Genomic DNA, 20,075 nt, shown 5'->3' on the forward strand with positions numbered 1-20,075 from the left:
CACGCTAGAAAAGAGAATCTATTCGATCTCTCGCCGCTAAACGCATTCTGGCAAGCCCATACAACGCACAACGCCAATTGCAGAGGACGAATAAAACTTCCTCTGGACTCTCGAGTCACTTAAACCGCACGACACCAACGCATCGAGAACCGTCCGCCGAAAAAGCACTGTCAAACGTCTCAACAGCGACAACGGAGCGCTTCTAATGCTTTACACCAACACCAGAGAAGCTACCAGCAAACTGCTAGAGCTGTGCTGCGTTTGCTCTCGTCTTCTCCATGAACATTCAATTTTTAATGGGACAAGAGTTTAAGTTTTTAAAAAGAGTCCGACTTGTTTGCAAAACGTCCAAGAAACATTTGCAAAGTCACAAAAATCGTAGAAAACGCTAAGTCGGTTAAGAAAACGTATTCGCCTATAAAAATGCTCAGTTACTTAAGAAGATGCATGCTCGGTTAAAATATCGCTAGGCAACTCAAGAAATTCCTCTTTCGATAGTAAAATGGCTCGTGCGGTTAAAAAAAGTGTTCGTTTAATAAAGTGTTCTTTCGCCTAACAAAATAACCCTAACGGTTAAAAAAACTTTTAAAAAGTTCCTCGCTCGGTTTAAAAAATACTCAGCCTTGTTCGATTAAAAAAAAAAGCTTGTGCGGTTAAATTTACAATTGTTCTGTTAAAAAAAAAAAACCTGTAACCCTAACCCTAACCCTAACCCTAACCCTAACCCTAACCCTAACCCTAACCCTAGCCCTAACCCTAACGGTTAAAAAAAACGCTTGTGCGGTTAAAAAAAAAACACTTGTTCAGTTAAAGAAACGGTGGTACGGTTAAAAAAACCCTTGTTCGGTTAAAAAAGCACTTGTTCGCTTAAAAAAATAGTTGCTCGGTTAAAAAACCGTCTTACGGTTAAAAAAAACTCTTGTTCGGTTAAAGAAACCGTGGTACGGTTAAAAAAACCCGTTTTCGGTAAAAAAAAAAAAAAAAAAAAAAAGCACTTGTTTGTTTAAAAACACTTGTTCTGTTAAAAAAAAAACACTTGCTCACTGGAAAAAACACTTGTTCTGTTAAAAAAAAAACACTTGCTCACTGGAAAAAACACTTGTTCTGTTAAAAAAAAAACACTTGCTCACTGGAAAAAACACTTGTTCTGTTAAAAAAAAAACACTTGCTCACTGGAAAAAACACTTGTTCTGTTAAAAAAAAAACACTTGCTCACTGGAAAAAACACTTGTTCGGTTTAAGAAACGCTTGTTCGGTAAAAAAAAACTCTTGTCCGGTTAACCCTAACCCTAACGGTTAACAAATACCCCGCCGATTAATGAGTTACGCGGCTGCTTAGGAAGTCCTCGGTCGGTTATGAAAACACCCAACCGCTTAACCCTTTCATGCACCAATTATTTTTCTGTAACTAACATAACTCATAAAAAAACATCTACAAAATGACAGTGGAACTATGAAATGTTAAATTAGACTTTTTCTACAGCCTTTTTCAACTCTCATTTATAAAACAATATTGTTTTCAATCGGTTAGAATGCACCATTTGAATTGGGGAAGCTTAGCTTGATTTATTGTTATACAACAACCCAGCACATGAAATGGTTAAAGAAATACCCACCTGCCTAAGTATCCTTAAAAAAAAGTATCCTTAAAAAAAAATAAAACCCTCTGTCTCTTGAACATAAATGCAAAAATCATTTAAAAAAGCAAATTCATTTTCAAAAACGTTTAAAAAGTGTAAACCACTTATTAAAAGAAGACTTTACAAAATACTTCACTGCTATTTAAAAAATACTACACATCTATTTCAGAAATTCCATACCACACTACAAAATGAATTTCAAAAACATTTGTTTGTTTGCAAGACAGAAGTTTTCATTACAGAAGACGCTGAATCCATTTTAAAAAGATGCACAGTGAAAAATGCCTACTTTTTATTTTTTTCAAAGGCTCGGTCACTTTCAAAAACTGCAGTCCCTTTTAGAAAAAAAAGAAGTCTTTAATTAAGAAGCAAAAGGTCTCTTTAAAAAAGAAATACAAGTTTTCATTTTAAGAATGGTAGATGTGACTTAACCAACAATTTTAAGTCACATTTAAAGAAACACATTAAGTCGCTTTAAAATATATAATAAGTCACATTCAAGAAGCTTCATATCACTTTAAAAGGGCTTAAGCCACTTTAAAAGTCTCTTAAATGTCTAGCTCACTCACTCACTCACTCACTCACTCACTCACTCACTCACTCACTGCATGATCAAAGTCTTTTAAAAAGACTATTCATGTTTGAAAAGTGCTATTTCACTTTTGCTATTTCCAAATAAATAAAAAGTTTACATCACTCTCAAAAAATGCAAAGCTGCTTAAGAAGAAAAAGCTAGGTCACTTTTAAAAAAGATAACTTCATTTGTAAAAAGAACATCAAGGCGGTTAAGAGTTCTCTGCTCACCAAAACCAAAACAAAAGGCTAAGTCGCTTTAGAATGTAAAACCAACTGCAAACCATTTTAAAAGGGTTTAAAGCCAGTTTAAAAGTCTCACCAGAGATGTCCAGCTCACTGGAACAAAGTCTTTTAAAAAGATTATTCGCATCAGAAAACAGCTAGCTCACTTTCAAAAGTGTTGCTTTAGAAAGAAGCTAGTTCGCTTTTAGAAACAAAAACTTCATTTCTAAGATGAAAATCGATTAAGAGTTGTCTGCAAAACAAAACCAAAAGCTTATTTGATTTAAAGAAACAAAAAACGTTTAAATGGATCCAAATTGACATTGTGAAGTAGAGCAACTTTAGAAATACAACAAATCATATTTTTAAAATTTTGCCACTTTAAACGCAACCCTAACCCTAACCCTAACCCTAACGCTATATCATATTTAAAAAAGAGCCTAAGTCACTTTAAAAAGGTCACATCATTTAGACAACACGAAGCTGTTAGTCCAAACGACTTGCAGCATCACCATCACCATCATTGTCAGCAGCAGCAGCAGCAGCAGCAGCAGCAGCAGCAGACGGAGAAAAAAATGCAAATTCAAAAGGTCTTCCTAGGAAACTGTCTTCGAAATCAATCAGAAAATAACATCATCATTGCAAAACAAAACAAAAAACAAAAGGAGGTGTTTGCATTTAAAAAGCTCTCTCAAAAGACAAACGAATACGACTTACTCATTGATTGGTTGAAACTTGCTGCTAAGATGAGCTTCCTTTTGTTACATCACAGGGATGCATAACTGTACAGCCACAACATCTACCCAGCATTACCTCACTCAAAACTAACTAAACACTGTCTCATTCTTAGAAACGAAACATTCTTTAACTTAGCTTAGAGTAGGTAAGGTTAAATAGGTCTATTAAAAGAGAGCTGAAATTCTTAGCTCCCTGCTGATTGTTTTCTTCTATGCATTTCCTTCTTTTTCCAGCTCCTTTATAGTTTGGCTCCTTTATAGTTTGGCTTTATCAATGTAATGCCGTTATTCTAACCCTAACCCTAACCCTAGCCCTAACCCTAACCCTAAATCCTGACTCCTCTTCTTCCAACTTTTTGTAGCTACTTTCATATCAACTCGAATGTTTCTCCCTTACGCTTTTTCTAACTTTCTTATGGAGTTTTCGTCTTACGGAGGTTATGCTTCTTTTCTTCTTTTCGCTCTGCCAATGCTCTTCCAATCTACCACCCACGTGAATCTAACTTTTTCTTTCTATGTACGCTGGATCCGCTCAAAGTCTGGAATTTTTGACATTCACGTGACTGCTCAGGAATTTTGGAATGTTATTCTCCGTTATCTAATTTTATTAGGTATATCCATATGGTGGCAAGCGTTTGTATTGGAATTAACTGTTTCTTATGCTGATTTCATTATTTTTTATGATGATTTTTGAGATGGAAAATTTCAGGTTGTTTTTGTTACGTATTTTTTTTTTTTGGTCTTCTCTGGTTGTCCGGAGACCTTTTTTTATATTTCTTTTATTTGCACAAAAATCCTATCTACTTGCTTTCTATGTGCTAATTGAATCCCTTATGAAGTTGTTTCTCCATCAAACGACATTGTGTAGTGTGTTGCCCTTTGAAAATGTCAAGCACTTATTTTTGTACCCATCATGTCTTTTGTGTTTAGTCAAATGGATACGAGATTCTCTCTAATCCCTCATAATCCCTGTTGCTCTTCTTACTTTTATCTTATTATATACACCTAAGCCTCTATTCTCTCAACATATCACAGTTGTATTTTTAATCATTATTTAGGCATATATATATACATATACATATATATATATATATATATATATATATATATATATATATATATATATATATATATATATATATATATATATATATATATATATATATATATATATATATATATATATATATATAGTCAACTTTGGGGAAATTTTCAAATCTAAAATTCCATATCCACTCAATCCTTTCCACCTAAGCACTTTTTTAGAAAAAAAATTGTCAAAAATAACCATTTTTTTCTGGGATGTTTGTTTTTACTAATATATTTTAGCATGGTATTGTAGATTTTTTAAAAAAATTTTTTATCTGTGTTTACAATTCTTTTTCAGTAACATAAATACCGTATTTATGTTACTGACAAAGGATTACACTGTTTGTCCAAAATATATACCTTTTACTTTTTTATTTAATAATGTAAATCTACAATAAATTTTAGTAATTTCTATAAAGTTTAGATTTAGTGAGACCCATCTTTAGTAGCTGAACAATTAAACAGTTCAATTTATTGTAGTAATAAAATATTTTACATTTTTAAATTTTACATTAAACATTTTTAAATTTTATTTTTTAGGTCAGTAAAAATTAAATAGAATAATCTAAATATGCATAAAGAAGAAAATCAGTCAAAATTAAATAGAATAATCTAAATATGCATAAAGAAGAAGAGATTGGTCAGACAATAGGAAGTAAAAGAACACTAAGGTCTAAAACTATTCATTATCAAAGAAGCACAGCCAACCATTTAAGGTATTAATTTGTTTTAAAAGGAATCCCTTAAGCTAACAAATTTAACTTTTTGTTACTTGTTTTTTGTAAATAAGTCTGTCAGCTTCCAACAGGATGGAAATAGTACAGCACTTAGCTTACAACCAATCATTTTCCCCAAGAACATCAAAAAAAGCTTATCCTCAGAAAATCTTTGAAAGATGTGCAATAAAAAGTAAATGTGATTGTATTTTGGTCAAGGTAAAAGAGCCATGGACTAAAGCTGGATTTTTTTTATACTAAATGGTCAAAGTCTAGTAAAAATTCTTTCAAATCTAGACAATGAATATTCAAAACTTAAGAAGTTTTAAAATTAGGGGATCCGCTGCAGATTTGGCAAAGCAACAAGATTATAAAGTTTACCTGAATAAAATATTTTGGGCTGGCATTCCTGATCTTAGGAATACAATAAAAAATGACAAAAAAAGATCTGATTCAGACAAGCTTGAGGATTTGGAGTTTCTGGAGGACCAAGAAGGGGAAAGAAGACTTATGCTTGGATCAAAAGATAAGAAGTACAGAAAAATAGTATGTATTTCTTTTAAATCAAAATAAAAATGATTGCTAGGCTTTCTAACCAACTTACTTACAATTTAAATTTAAGACGGTTTAAAATAAAAATAGCTAAACAAAAGAAATAATATTCACTATTATATACAATGTCTTGTATAATTTAATTAAATTAATTAGTAGTAAATTTTATATTACATTTTTAGGCAATGAAGAGTAGCAGAAAGAGAAATTAGAGGGTATAACTAATGTTGAGATTAAAAAAGATACTAGTGAGGACTCCTTAAGTGATTCTTATTTTGACCCTGGAGAGTGGTTTAAAAGATAAACTCACAACAAAAAGTCACTGCTGAAAATCCCATAGATTCTTTTGCTGGTAATGTAGCTCTTATGGCTACAATCAGTAATATTTCTCCAAGTGTTTTACATAAAGTTACAGGTGCAATTCTAACTCAATCAGGAGTTGATCTGATAGATTTCAAATGTAGCCAGTCTACAGCAGCTAGAAAAATGAAACATGAAAATCATAACATACGCATGATATCAAAAGAAGATGTTCAACAAGCAATTAATGAACCCCCATACCCATACATAGTGCATTTTGATGGTAAAACAATTGATATAAACAAAGGAATAAGAATGAAAACTGATAAACTGGTTGTACTCATAAATATTGAAGGTGAGACACACTTGCTTGGAGTTCTTCCTTTATCCTCATTATCCCACCATCATCCTCTGGTGAAGATCAGTACAATGGTGTAATAGACGTTCTTAAGGGGTTCAATCTTGAATCCAAAGTAGGAGGAATATGTTTTGATACTACTGCAAGTAACAATGGGTTAAAGAAAGGTTCTTTAATTAGAATATCCAACAATATAGACAAGTATCTTTTACTTACAGCATGCAGACATCATGTATGTGAATTAATAATGGTTCATTTTTGTAGTTAAGTTTTAGATGAACATTACACAGTACCAGATAGTTTTTAAAAAAAAAAAAAACAAATTTTGAAAATTACAATGAAACAGAACTGATAAAGTTTGATTGGAAGGTAGTAAGGGGAATCATTCTTGAGAGAACTTTAGAAAGCTTTAGAAGGCTTTAGAATGTGGTAGTCTTTGAACTTTTGCCAAGAATACATTACAAAAGGAAAAGAAAATAAAGATTTTATCAGAGATGATAGAAAAGAGCTTGCAGAACTTGTCTTAATTTACCTTTCTTCAGTTACAAAGAAAACCTGGGGCAGTTCATCATGCTAGGTTCTTATCCAAAGCACTTTACTACTTAAAGCTACAGCTTTAAAGCTTTGTAAACCAGAACAATAAACTCAAGACAGAAATCAGGCTAATAAGTAAATTTAAAGTTTGCTTTTATACCAAATGTGGAGATGTGACGCGTTTTTTTAGTTCTTGTTTTTTGGTTTTTTATGAAAAAAAAAATGAAGAGGTCTGTTTTTTTGGTTTTTTTGGTTTTTTTGGGAAATATTCAAAAACTCATCATTTAAGCTACTAAATTTAACTTTAATGGCAATATTATTAAACCCATTTTCATTTCAGATTTATTTAGGAAAATTAAGTCTGAATTTGACTAAAATTCTTTTTCTTTTGATATGTTTAAAAGTAATTGTTTTAGTGTTAATGTTTAGGTTAACACGGTTATAGCAGTCCTGTATAAAAAATTATTAGTTAATTTTATCTTCCTCTATTTGATTTTTATGGACTTTATTGTTATATATTGACACAATAAACACTTATCTAAGTTTATTACATTAACTACATTTACTCAATTTTAACTAATATTTGATATATATATTATTACCATTATTATTATTGTTATTATTATTATTATTATTATTATTATTATTATTATTATTATTATTATTATTATTATTATTGTTATTGTTGTTGTTATTATTATTAAAGTTACTGTACTTATAAAGTTTTCAGTTGCAAATAAAAAGTTATATGCAGTTTTAAAAGCTCTTTTTAATAATCAATTAGGTTCTTTATTTAATTATATTTAAATTCTAGATATTTTGTTTAACATAGTAAATTTTAATTATAAAAATGAATAAAGCAGGCTATACAGGGGGAGAAATAAAACCATTGTTGCCTATTTATTTATACCTATGATGCCTAAAAACGGAACTCAAATGACTAAGCATATTGACAAATGATGTAAAAAGTCTATATGCAAATAAATCAGGTCATAATCAAAAACAGCAAGACTCTCTTGGAATCCACGATCTGATTCTTTTGGAACATCCTTTTCTGAATCAATTTGTAGAAGTAAAAGACCAAGTTCCATGTTTGACAAAAACTGAAAAGGTGTGTATTGTATTTTTAAATTTTAAGACTTATTTGAAGAATTAACTGATATGGCAACTAGCTTATTAAAAGTTTATGATGTATAGATTTTAGATTTGTTCCATGATTGACTGATGTACCAGTATGACATTATCTTTTGCAGGAATTGATGATTTGAATTGAACACCATGAAAATGGTACAAGCATAAGTACTCCTCAAATTAATAATTTGAGTGTAAATGAAGTTCCTATCACTTTATTGCCTTGGTCAGAGTCTGAAGCAGTTAATATAGAAAGTGACAGTGACTTTGTTTATGAATCATTAGATGAAGGTAGTGTAGGGTGGGAAGACTCAGAAAGCACATCCATTTAGAATATCTTTTATAGTTTAAATATATGTTAAAATTACTAAATAATTGACTTTTTTGCTTAAATATTTATACTTTTTTTTAACTGTATATATACTAACTACACAATGCTACACTATTTAGCACTAAATTGATAACCAATTAAAACTAATAAAACATTATTATTCAAAAATATTAGAATATGTAAATTAAATAAAGTTGGAGCTTTGTTTATAAGGGCTTACTGGCAATAAATTCAACATATGTAACAAACAATGTAAGACCAATTTATTACATAATAAGTATTAGGATTTTCTATTTCTTTAAAGATTTGAAATCTGATATTAAATAAGCATAATATTGTATATTTGTATATTTAAATTATAAAAATGGTTATTTTGTCATGGACAAGTATAGTTTCTGTATATAATGAGTGTAATATTTAGGATGAACATCAATATTTAAGAAGTAAAACATGACAAATAAACATTCTCATACAATATACCTAGATTTATATCTAACTTAATACTAAATTGCCTAATAAATATACTTAGTAAATAGCTCTTTTAAATTTTTTGTTAAAACATTAACTTTAAATTGGTGTTTATACATTGTATTTGTGATTATAATGATCATATACTATAAGCAGACAAAATAAACAAAAACTCTTCCAAATTGTTTACCAAGAAAAATAAAAAACTTGTTTAAAAAGTCAAAAAAAAATAAATAAAAAATCACCAAAGAAAAAACAAAAGTTTTTTTTGCAACTCTTGCCAAATGATATTTACAGGCTAATGACGCTATTAGAGCTCCCTTTCTTGATGTAAAAGTAATACACCAAATGCAGCAGTACTGAAAATTTTGTGCCAAACCAAATGCTGTTGATTCAATTTTAAACTCTCTTTACAAACATAGTTGGTATTTAAATTCAATAATGATTCCTCTTGCTCTGTTGGATGATAATGTCATTTGAGAAGAAAGCAAATCTTGCAAAACCAATTCTAACTTTTAAAATGCTGATTTCAGTATGGTACAATACTAAAAACAAATCAAAGATAGATATAAAAGAAAAAACAAAAATGAGAAACAAAATTAGTGAACATCCTTCTTTACTTGCTCTGTTGGTTGATGAATTTTCATATCTTATGTTTGATATAATTGGATTAGAGGAACAAAGGATAAAAGATTAGCTTTTGCTTCCCTGAATTTTAGCTTTCCCCCTGAATTTTGGTTTACTCAATCTGCTTTTAAAAGCTTTCAGAATTATGCCAAATCTTTAATTATAGTAAATGATCATTTAGAAAGATCTGTTGGAATGATGCAGGAATTTATTCACCGATACAATAATGAGAAAGATAAACAGAACATATTGCTAACTGTTGAAAAAGTTCTTTGTTTCTTCAGAACACATGGAAGACGTTCAAAGAAACTTTCTAAAAGTAAATTTTCACTTAATGTTCAATTTCACCACTTTTCTTCCTTTCACTTGATAAAAGGAAGAAAAGTGGTGAAATTAAACATTAACACAACTTTTGAAATTTTGCTTTTGAAATTTAATCCAATAACATGAAACTACTATAAAATACTGTAATTTTCTCAAATCTAAATACAAAAAAAAATTTTTTTTGAAAAAAACTACGATACCATGTGCTTTTGCTAAAATATATTGGTAAAAATAAACATTCCAGAAAAAAAAAAATTTCAAATTTTTTCCATTTCACTTTCCCCCTGGATCTGCAAAATAAATTTTTTTAGAGAATTTTTTTTCTAAAAAAGTGCTTAGGGGGTAAGGATTGAGTGGACCTGTTGAGCTCAAACTTTTTGGGAGTTCTTTTTTAAACATTTGCCCCAAATCTAGAGTGTATGGTATTTTAGACTTGAAAATTTCCTTAAATTGATTACCCCTAATGCATACGCAAACATATATTTATATTTGTAATAACATATACATTAGATTCCATCATAACCTTTATATTCATTTACTTCATATTTATATGTGTACATGTTGTTTATGCTTGCTATTATATTTTCATTCCATTAGAGTAGCTGGTCTTAAAATGTGCAAAAAGTGTTGTTAAAACAGATTTTCTTCAGTAGTTGTGGTTAATTGACTTTAAATCAAGAGAAGAGTTCTTTTGCTACATTTCAGGTGCAATTTTACTTTCTTTCTTCATCATTTTTCTTTGCAATAATATTTTTAAATTGAACATTTTACTTTTAATCTAAATGATATACTTGGAATTTAACATAAGCATTACCTATATTTGAAAGTATATTATTTTACTCATTGATTTACATTTGTTATGTTTCCTTGTTTTAGTTTCAGGATGTGTTATTTTAACTGTATATGCCCTTTGCTATTTAACAATTACATTTTCAAATTTTTCAATCATGTTGATTGGAGTATTTATAAAAAGTATTTTTTTCATTTTCATATTATTGTATCCACTTTTTTAGTTTTTGAAAACTTTGGAAAACAGTAAAATCATGCATTGAAGGTTTGCGGATGTTGTTTTGATAGAAGGCCTTCACTTAGTTGGTTTTTTTTGTTAACAAAATTTATGTTATTATTTTTTTGGTTATTGTGCCAAATTAGAATGAAGGTGAAAAAATGGGAAAAAGAAGTTAAAAAACAATAAAAAAATGAAGGCTTTTTAAGAAGCAAATAGTGACTTGTTTTTTTATTATCAACTTGTTTTTTTATTTTTTTATTAGTAGTAGTTTTAATGTACTTTTATTTGATTAATAGGTTTGCTAAGTTTATCAATTTTTCTATAAGTTTTTAGTTTTTAGATGACGGTGATCAGAATGAACAAAAAATGCACCAATTTTTTAATAGTAAACTGATTTAAATTTATTTGTTACAATTTAAAAACCCAATCGAAGCCTTTTTTTAAAAAAAAAAAAGATGACCAAAAAATGTTATATTTATGAATATGATATGTAATGCTGTTTTTGGAAAGTTTACAAAATTCTTAAAAATCTGTGTGGTAATTTAAGTATATTTTGTCAATAAAATACTTTTAGATGTTTTTTTTTTGGCCGTCATTGAAACCTTTTAAAATTCATTAATCACATCCATTTTTATTAAAGTCAATTTAAAATTATCTAAACAATTATTGACATTTTGAAGTAGCCAAGTTTTGTGGGAAGATAATGCTTTTATTAGCATGTGTTTGGCAGGATTAAAAGTTGGATGTTTTTAATTCCTGTGATACCCATCAGAATTTTAATAGTGAAATATCCTTTAGTTTTACATCCTAAGTCGGTTTTTATTGCATATGTTTTAGTTTTTGGAATTATTTGATTGCTTATATTTTTCTATTTTTTAACTTATATCAGTTTTTTATTATAAAATATCAGTTCAAGTCAGAGTTTTGACTCATTTTTTGTGGATTCTGACCTCTGTGCGCCAATGTATGCCTTGTGAAAGAATAACTTGATGATTACTATTGGGCTTGGTGTTGTTAATGGACAAAAGAAACAACTTTCTTCTTGTATATTAAAGAAAAGTGAAAGAAAATAACTTTCATAAAAGTTCCCTTTAATTTGTCGCGAGGTGTTTTCATTCTACGTTGCATAATGTAAACAAATCTTGTTAATATAAAATCCCATTTTCACATATTAATGAATCGTTCGAAAGTGTCCTAACGGGCTCCAATTAGTACTTATTTTCTATTATTTATACTAATTATATTTTTTTTATTAATATATTAATACTAATTTACATTTTACTGTCATTTGTGCTTAGTAAATTGCTGTGAATACTTTATTAGATAAATACCAAGCACTTCACAAGGATATTTTATTTCTCTGAAACAGTCTATAATTTTATATATATATATATATATATATATATATATATATATATATATATATATATATATATATATATATATATATATATATATACACACACATACATATATATACTTTTTGCAAAGAATTCAACATAAATTCAACATTTAATTTTTTTTAATAATATATATGATTTTCTTCTAAAAGAAAAAATGTCATCTACATGCTGTCCCATTGGCAGCGAAAAAGCATTATCAATTGACTATGTGGCAAAAGGAAAAGTTATTGATCTAGATGGACTTAATATATATGAAGTAGGGGAGATGGGTGACAAAGCTGTTATTGTGTATTATGATGTATTTGGTTTTAATGGAGGCCGAATACGTCTAGTTTGTGACCAAATAGCAAATGATGGTTACTTAGTAGTTCTAATTGATATATTTCATGGTGATTCATGGCCTGCAGAGAAACCATTAGGACCTGAATTAATGAACTGGGTGTCTCAATTTAATTGGGAAGGAATTAAAGCAGACACTGATAAAGTATTTAAGCACCTAAATGACTGTGGCATCAAAGCATATGGTTGCTTAGGTTTTTGTTATGGTGCTTGGCCAATTTTTCATTTGAGCCAAGATAAAAGAATTAAATGTGGAGCTAATATCCATCCTTCTGTGCATGTTGGTTCACTTTTTGGAGAAACTCCTGAGCAACTTGCTAGATTGATTGAATGCCCACAGCTTATATATGCAGCAGGCAATGATTTGCCTACTTATAATGACGGTGGAGAAGTAAAAAATATTTTGTTAGAAAAGTTTGGGGAATTAAATGACTTTCAATTGTTTCCTGAAATGCTACATGGGTGGGTCGTACGAGGAGATGTAAATAATGAGAATGTGGCAAGAGATGTAAAATTGGCTATGAATGGTCTTCTAAATTTCTTTAAAAAAAACTTGTGACCTGTTTGACAATCCATAATTTCCTTCATTTGAAAAAAGCATTACGTTATAAAAAAACATATAGCTTTCTGTTATACATTTTTGTAGAGTAAAACATTTTTGTAATGTAAGCTTAGAATAAAATCTGGAAGAAGTTTTTCAAAAAGTATTTTTTTTTATGATATAATTTGCATATATATTTTTAAAAACCTTTTAATTTTTTATAATTGTTTTGATATCAATCAAGTTTTATTTTTCTATAAATTTTTATTGGTTTTTAAAATACACTTCAGCAAACTTCTATATGGAAGAAAAAATGTTGAATTTTTGTTTGATTTTTTAAGTTTTTAAAACTTTTCATGAAAATAGGGAAATTTTGGAACTGCACTTATTTGAGCTCTTTTCTTTATTTTTGTGATTATTTGTAAAAAAATGTTGAAGTTGTAACATTTTGGTTTTGAAAAAAGCGTAGAAAATGATAAATAGCAGATTAACAGTTTAATTTCGGTAATGTCCTCAACCAAAGATCCTCTCAAAATCGTAAGAAAATGTGTCTCAAAAGTAAACGGCATTCATAAAATGAAAGAGTTTTTCTCCTAATTTTGTGCACGCTGCTAATAATAACTTCTCTGCTTAATTGGACTGAAAATGTATACCGATTTCCTCTCCCGTTCTCATTAATCACCTTAATTGAAACTATTTTGTTATTTTTTATATAATCAGTAAAAGAAGATTCTTTTTCTTTCTCTTTTATTAAAAAAAAAGACATTAACCTTAACTCTAGTTAAATTTTTCTACTAAACAAATTAAGATTTAATAAACTTTTAATTCGCACTTTTAGAACGTCTTCTATGAGGAGTCTTTTATGAGTCATGCTTCAACAATTAATTTGTTACCGACATGCTTGACGCAATAAAAAATAAAAATGAAATTAAAAAAAAAATTCGGTTTTTCTGTAATTCGACAGCGCTATAAATTGTCTGGTCGAAGCCATACTAAGGATTTTTGAAACACCGCAGCAATTAGATAGATGGTAAGTTTTTCTGCATACTTCATACGTCTCAATCATTCTATATTATACAATGGGTGAGCACATGCGTTTCTGTGTAAATGAACACCTGTTAAAGTTTTACTGGTGAGATTTTGAGAAAAAAACATTTAAAATTAGTTACATTTTTTATTTCTTTTGGATATCCTACAACCGTGATAATATAACTTTTTAGATATATAACAAATTAAAATAATTTTCTAAAACTAAAATAGTTTATAATAAACTAAAATAATTTGTAATAAACTAAAAGAAGTTAACTAAAAATTAAGCACTCCGACTGAGAGTTTTATACCTATTTGTCTGTTTCGTTTGGTTGATTAAAAATGGTTATAAACAAAGCGAAAAATTATTCACTAGGACCAAGTGCGGCTGGCTAGCTCAAAGAATAATTTTGCAAAAAAAAAATACACGTAAATCAATTTATTAGCCTGATTTAAAATGTTTAGTGCTGCAAAAAATCTGAGTACTTTTATTTTAGGACCAAGGCTCTATCGGATATTTCGTTATGATTCAAACACTCTAAGAAAAGTTTTAGTAAGTCTACTAGCTATCAACGTGTTATCACGTCAGTATGTGTGTGTGTGTGTGTGTGTGTGTGTGTGTGTGTGTGTGTGTGTGTGTGTGTGTGTGTGTGTGTGTGTGTGTGTGTGTGTGTGTGTGTATTTGTGTGTGTGTGTGTGTGTCTTGAAAGTTACTTGTTATCATGTTTAAATGTTAAAAGAAAGTCGTATATTTAAGTTTGACAATGTTTATAAACAAAAATTTTTTTTAGGCACATGAATATCAGTTAACCACTTCTGAATGGTTCGGTGAATCATTTATTAACACGGTACGAGGTATATTTTTATTCCTTTCAAATTGGTCATTTTAGATTAGAAATGAATAATAAGCAGGAAACATGTAAAATCTAATAGTTTAATAAACTTTATCAACTGCAATATTTTCATAACTTTTACTCTGCCATATACCAATATTTGTAGATTTGTGGATTTTTTGAAAATTTAAATTTCTTAACATATTTTAGGTATCATATGCATTAGTTGCCACTTATTACTTTTCACCAATAGTTGCATATTATCTTTACCAGAGTGGTAAGTCTAGTTGTTAACTGCATTCCTTAAATATAATTTTGTTGATTATATATAATACATCGTTATGTTAATAAATAAGAAGTTGTTAAATAAATGAGTCAGTGTTCAGTAATTTTAGAAATAAAAAAAAATGTAAGTTTACTGATGTTTTATTAACCTTTTTTTGTAAACACTCTGCTAACAAAAATTGTGACATCAGTTTCAGTAAAAAGATTTGAGTTTTTGGAAAACTTAAAATATTTTTTTTATTTCTAGTATAAATTTATATAATTTATATAAAGTTTTTTAGTTAGGAATGTCTTTTTGTTTATTATTAGAAATGAAACAAAATAAATTTTTTCAATTTTGAAATGGCATATTTTAAAAATTTATGATCTGCTTAAAAATCTTAAAAAGTATGTAAAAAAAAAAAAAAAAAGTATTAAAGTTAACTAAAAATCTATATTATATCCTATTTCAAATATATTTCTTTTTGTTATTTTTAAACAATATATTGTTTTTTTAATCATATTTTTAGGAAAAGTTTACTCTGCTGATCAAGTAATATATTATGCAAAAGTATGTGCCGCAGTTGCTGTTACTCTTGGTGGTGCCTTTTTACTCAGAGGTGACTTTTCTGAAATATTTTCTCTCAAAATTTGTTCAAGTTGAATAAATTGGTAGACTGATTAGTTTACTCAGTAATATTATTTGTTTAAGAGTTTAATTTACAAGAGTTCCCTCTTAATTTATTTATGATACAGGAGCACAGGTCTTCTAAAAAGTCCCCAACAATAATTTTTTTTTCAACAAAATGAATAATAATAATAAAAAATGGTTTAATCTACACTTTAAGCGGGTGATTGTTATAATATGGTCTAGAAACCACAGAAAAATAGTAGTTTTAGAAATCAATATACCTATTATCTGAAGTAAACTGTGCAGACAGATAAAAAGGGAAAACAAAAGAAAGTTTGATGCAGCTAGAAATCAATTGTTAAACTGTGTCTTGATAAAAACTTGAAATTTGTTTACCACAGACAGCTTATCAGAATTACCCTCTGGTCTAATTGGTAAAATTGATTAAATTTAATTTTGAAAATCAAAATAGATTGATAAAAGCAATTTCTTTAAATTTTAAAAAATGAAATTTTAAAATTTTTAATTAAATTTTTAATAAGATTTTTGAATGTTTAGTTAAAAAATTTCTCCAAAAACAATCATTAGCTAGGAATGTAAATGAGGTTTTTCTAAAATTGGTTTTTTAGATAAACTGTGAATTTCACTATTTTAAAAGCTGTTTTTCGGTTTTCTAGAGTTTTTTAGTTATATATATTTAAGGGAGAAAACTGCAGCAAAAACATTAAGTAGTGAAAATGTTATTGTAGGCAAGTTTTATATTAAATTGCTTTTACTCAATGTTAAATTAAAAGTAAATATAAATGTTATAAAAAAAAGTTGATTTGCTATAAGTCTGCTAAATGTTTTAAGCGTTGTAAATTGCAGGTGACAAGACATTTGGTTTAATATCAGTATTTGTGTCATTTTTCTGTTGTAAAAATAATTTCTTAGTTTTTTCAAATTTACTTCAGAGACTTCTTTTACCTTATTACATTCATAGTAAAGATATTTGTCCCGGAAAACAAAATATGCAGTTTACACATTAATGTAAAACTTCATTACAAAAAGAAACTTGATTTGAAAGACACTTTCATTTATTCAGTCTAACAAAACAAAAACTCTAATGCAACTATAAAACTGTTAATAAAACATTTAAACACAAGTAGTTTTCATTAAAATTTAAAAAGTAACAAGAAAATAACATGCTGAGAAGTGTTAATGTTTATCTTTTCTATCAAATTTTATAAAAATTCAAGTTAATTCATTATACATAATTCAATACAAAACAAATACTTGAACAAAGAATAAATACCCTTCATTACATTCATTAAACTTTACTAGTAAAGAGTCATAAACATCGAAATAAATTTGATATAAAAATAGCAAATAAATGGAAGTTAAGAAATGGATGATTAATTTTGCATTTCTTGAGATGATAAACGTAAAAAACATAAAGTATTAAGTGTTTCATAATTTAATCCTGACCTAGTTTTGAGACAAATAGAACATTTGCAGAAAATGACCCTTCACCCTCCACAGTCAGATTAACTTCAAAGCAGTGTGCAACATATCTAAGTTGCTTGTTACTTTTTTTTTCAGCTCAAATACTGCCATTTCTTTGAGCATTAATTTGGAAGTTGATTATATTTTTTGCTTTTTGGTGAAACTCCTTTGACTGTCTTTGTGATGGAGAACTCAAAATCTTCAGACAAGAAAGTAAATTGTTGTAGTTGTACCTGAAAAGCTTAGTTATTATTTTTATTATAGTTATTATTTTAAATGTTGTTGTTATATTATCATTATTGTTGTTGTTCTTGTTGTTGTTGTTATTATTACTATTGTTGTTAATATTATTATTATTAATACCATTATTATTATTATTATTTATGTTAATTATTAATAATAATAATAATATTATTATTATTATTATTATTATTATTATTATTATTATTATTATTATTATTATTATTATTATTATTATTATTATTATTATTATTATTATTATTACTATTAATATTGTTATTATTATTATTGTTATTATTATTATTGTTATTATTATTATTATTATTATTATTATTATTATTGTTATTGTTATTATTATTATTATTATTATTATTATTATTATTATTATCATCATTTTCTTCCGGTTTTTACACCAAACAAAACAATCCAGCATGTATTAATAATTTTGCATGTATTATCTTCAGAAGGGGAATTATCAATTACTCTATGAAAATCTTTTTTACAAATATTATGTGACAACAAATAAGGTGAACCAATGTTTTTAATACCATAACATGTTATGAGACAATCCTTTAATATAAAATAATTATGTTCTTAATAGATCTTAACTTAAGTTGTAAAGGTCATCATTATTTAGTAAAGATCCATTTATATAAGTGAGATCCAAATTAATATAAAAAGCTTTTGATTTACATCATATATATATATATATATATATATATATATATATATATATATATATATATATATATATATATATATATATATGTATATATATTATTTGAATAGATTATTCTATGCTCAAAATAATCATTTTATTAAGAAAAATTTAGGTTTCACTGATTTGATTTAAATCTGGTAACATGTTTTACAAGTTTATTAAAATTTAAGCTTTTCACTGTAATATCTTGAATGTTATGTTTCACTTTCATCTTGAAAAATATTTATCTACCTTCTCTCTCTCTCTCCCTTTTACTTTATTTTCTCGATGAGATTAATTGGTAGAGTACAAAAGTAGGAAGTAAAAATTTAAACTTAATTCACTATCATTTATAAGTTTGTCACGAATTCCACAAGATATTTTTTATAACAGGAATTTCATCTGAGTGAGCTATACCTGTATGTCAAACATAAAGGCAATCAAACTTGCACAATCACCATTCTTGTAAGAAGAAAACTTAAGGGAAATTTTTTATATTTGTAAACTGTGTTAACATTAAATCTTTCATTAGTTGTTAAAAGCTTAAAAGTAAACAGAAAGCATATAAAGTATTACTAGAAACATATAGATCTGCCCAAACTTGAAAAACTCATTCAGCCATATCTCATATCCTTTTTTCAGAACTCTTCAGTTTTCTTTTATGACAAAATGGAAGAAAAATGAAGAAACTTTTTTTGCATTTTTTTAGGATATGGAAGGTTAACAAATCCTGAATATAAAAAATTTCTCAGTGTCTTAGAAAATGCAAAGCTAAATAAGAATGAAAGAGTAAGTATTCTCATTATTTTCGAAATTTTATAATACATAAATGAATTTTTAAATAATTTTTAAAGAAACTAATGGTTTAAATGTATAAACACCAATAATTAAACAATACTATTCTTAAAATTTTATTTACTGACAGGCATCTTTGCAGATGTATGACTTCGATTTTGTTGGTTGGCCAGTTGATTTTTCCTACAAAGAGTCTTCAATTAAACCTATTATTGTTCCAATGGAGGCTGAAAAGAAGAATGATGATACTGCTCTCTCTAAGATCTTAAATATTCCGAAGAATGTTTTAGAGTATGTACTATTTTAATTCGATATTTAATGACTAAATTATGTAAATGTCCTATATTGTTACAATAGAGTCAAGGAATGGTTTTCTTTTTTAAAAACTTTTATTACAATAGTGATACATTTAAGTAATTATCTGTAAATAAACTCCTAATGTATGCTCTGTTATTTATTACATACAACTGGGAACACAGAATATTTTAAAATTAAGTTAAAAAACAAAATTCATAAAACACCACATAAACATCATAGCTATGGTTTCATAATAACATTGTAAATCAAGTGTTTTTATCAGCTGAAAAATGTTTTTTAATTAGTACAGTGGTGCACTAAGATATTGAATTGTGCATCAAAATTTTGTAATAAAACGTTTTAACTTGATTATGTATAAAGCAATCAATCAAAAGTAGAGAGCTTTCTTTCTACATTATTCAGTTATTTCATCAGTAAATCTGTAATAAGTTGATGAATTTATATGCAAACAAATCACCACATTTTTAAAAGAATGTTTTATGATAGAGGTGCTTGGGATGTTATTAAAGAAATGTACTGTTTCTATCAAACAACATTAAAACTATTTATCATTCTATAGTTATTAAAAATCTGAAATGATCTCCTCTAAGGAAAATTTAAAAAAAAATAAAAAATTATAGATTTTTAAAAATATTTTTATGCTGCTCTCAAGTTGGTTATTATACCCTAAAAGGTTAGATTTTTTTAAGTTCCTTCAGTAAGGGTCTAGGGTGGTCCAACAGAGGAGAGTATTTCTCAACTTATTTTAAGCACATTTCCTCAGATTTGTCAGGTTTTATGTTTTAGTTTTATAATTTTCTCATACTAATTTCATCTAGTAACATATTCATTAGAAAATGTTTTTAAAAAAAAGAACAAGCATAAACTTTTTGAGCAGTTAAAG

General features: G+C 27.5%; 2 protein-coding genes and 2 long non-coding RNA genes across 4 annotated transcripts in view; all 4 read left to right on the plus strand.

Moving 5' to 3' along the window:
* The first annotated feature begins 3,795 nt into the window (after positions 1-3,795).
* LOC149877134 (uncharacterized) lies at positions 3,796-11,611 on the plus strand. Its single transcript, XR_016447792.1, has 4 exons — positions 3,796-3,884; positions 4,805-4,980; positions 10,203-10,310; positions 10,619-11,611. It is a non-coding gene; the product is annotated as an uncharacterized LOC149877134 (long non-coding RNA).
* LOC149877135 (uncharacterized) lies at positions 5,063-6,513 on the plus strand. The gene is made up of 2 exons (XR_016447790.1): positions 5,063-5,526; positions 5,715-6,513. It is a non-coding gene; the product is annotated as an uncharacterized LOC149877135 (long non-coding RNA).
* Positions 11,612-12,125: 514 nt separating the features above from the next.
* Positions 12,126-12,986, plus strand: LOC149877136 (uncharacterized). Its single transcript, XM_090074001.1, has one exon. The coding sequence runs from the start codon at positions 12,172-12,174 to the stop codon at positions 12,913-12,915; it is 744 nt and encodes a 247-aa protein (XP_089930127.1). The 5' UTR covers positions 12,126-12,171; the 3' UTR covers positions 12,916-12,986.
* A 1,282-nt stretch (positions 12,987-14,268) lies between these two features.
* LOC145181723 (phosphatidylserine lipase ABHD16A-like) overlaps positions 14,269-20,075 on the plus strand; it is a 29,708-nt gene continuing 23,901 nt past the window's right edge. Inside the window, exons 1-6 of the mRNA XM_090073534.1 lie at positions 14,269-14,479; positions 14,718-14,774; positions 14,970-15,036; positions 15,554-15,643; positions 18,789-18,868; positions 19,005-19,165. Of these exons, the coding sequence (XP_089929660.1) occupies positions 14,384-14,479; positions 14,718-14,774; positions 14,970-15,036; positions 15,554-15,643; positions 18,789-18,868; positions 19,005-19,165 (551 nt within the window). The 5' untranslated portion in view covers positions 14,269-14,383. The remainder of the gene's footprint in view (positions 14,480-14,717; positions 14,775-14,969; positions 15,037-15,553; positions 15,644-18,788; positions 18,869-19,004; positions 19,166-20,075) is intronic.

This window comes from Hydra viridissima, unplaced genomic scaffold (assembly GCF_058129835.1).
Source record: "Hydra viridissima isolate aposymbiotic clone 2 unplaced genomic scaffold, HvirCarnegie_v1 scaffold_16, whole genome shotgun sequence".
NCBI classification, from domain to species: Eukaryota; Metazoa; Cnidaria; class Hydrozoa; order Anthoathecata; family Hydridae; genus Hydra; species Hydra viridissima.

What these genes read in the sequence shown, in the direction of transcription:
- LOC149877136 (XM_090074001.1), top strand. Translation starts at nt 12,172, where the DNA reads ATGTCATCTACATGCTGTCCCATTGGCAGCGAAAAAGCATTATCAATT.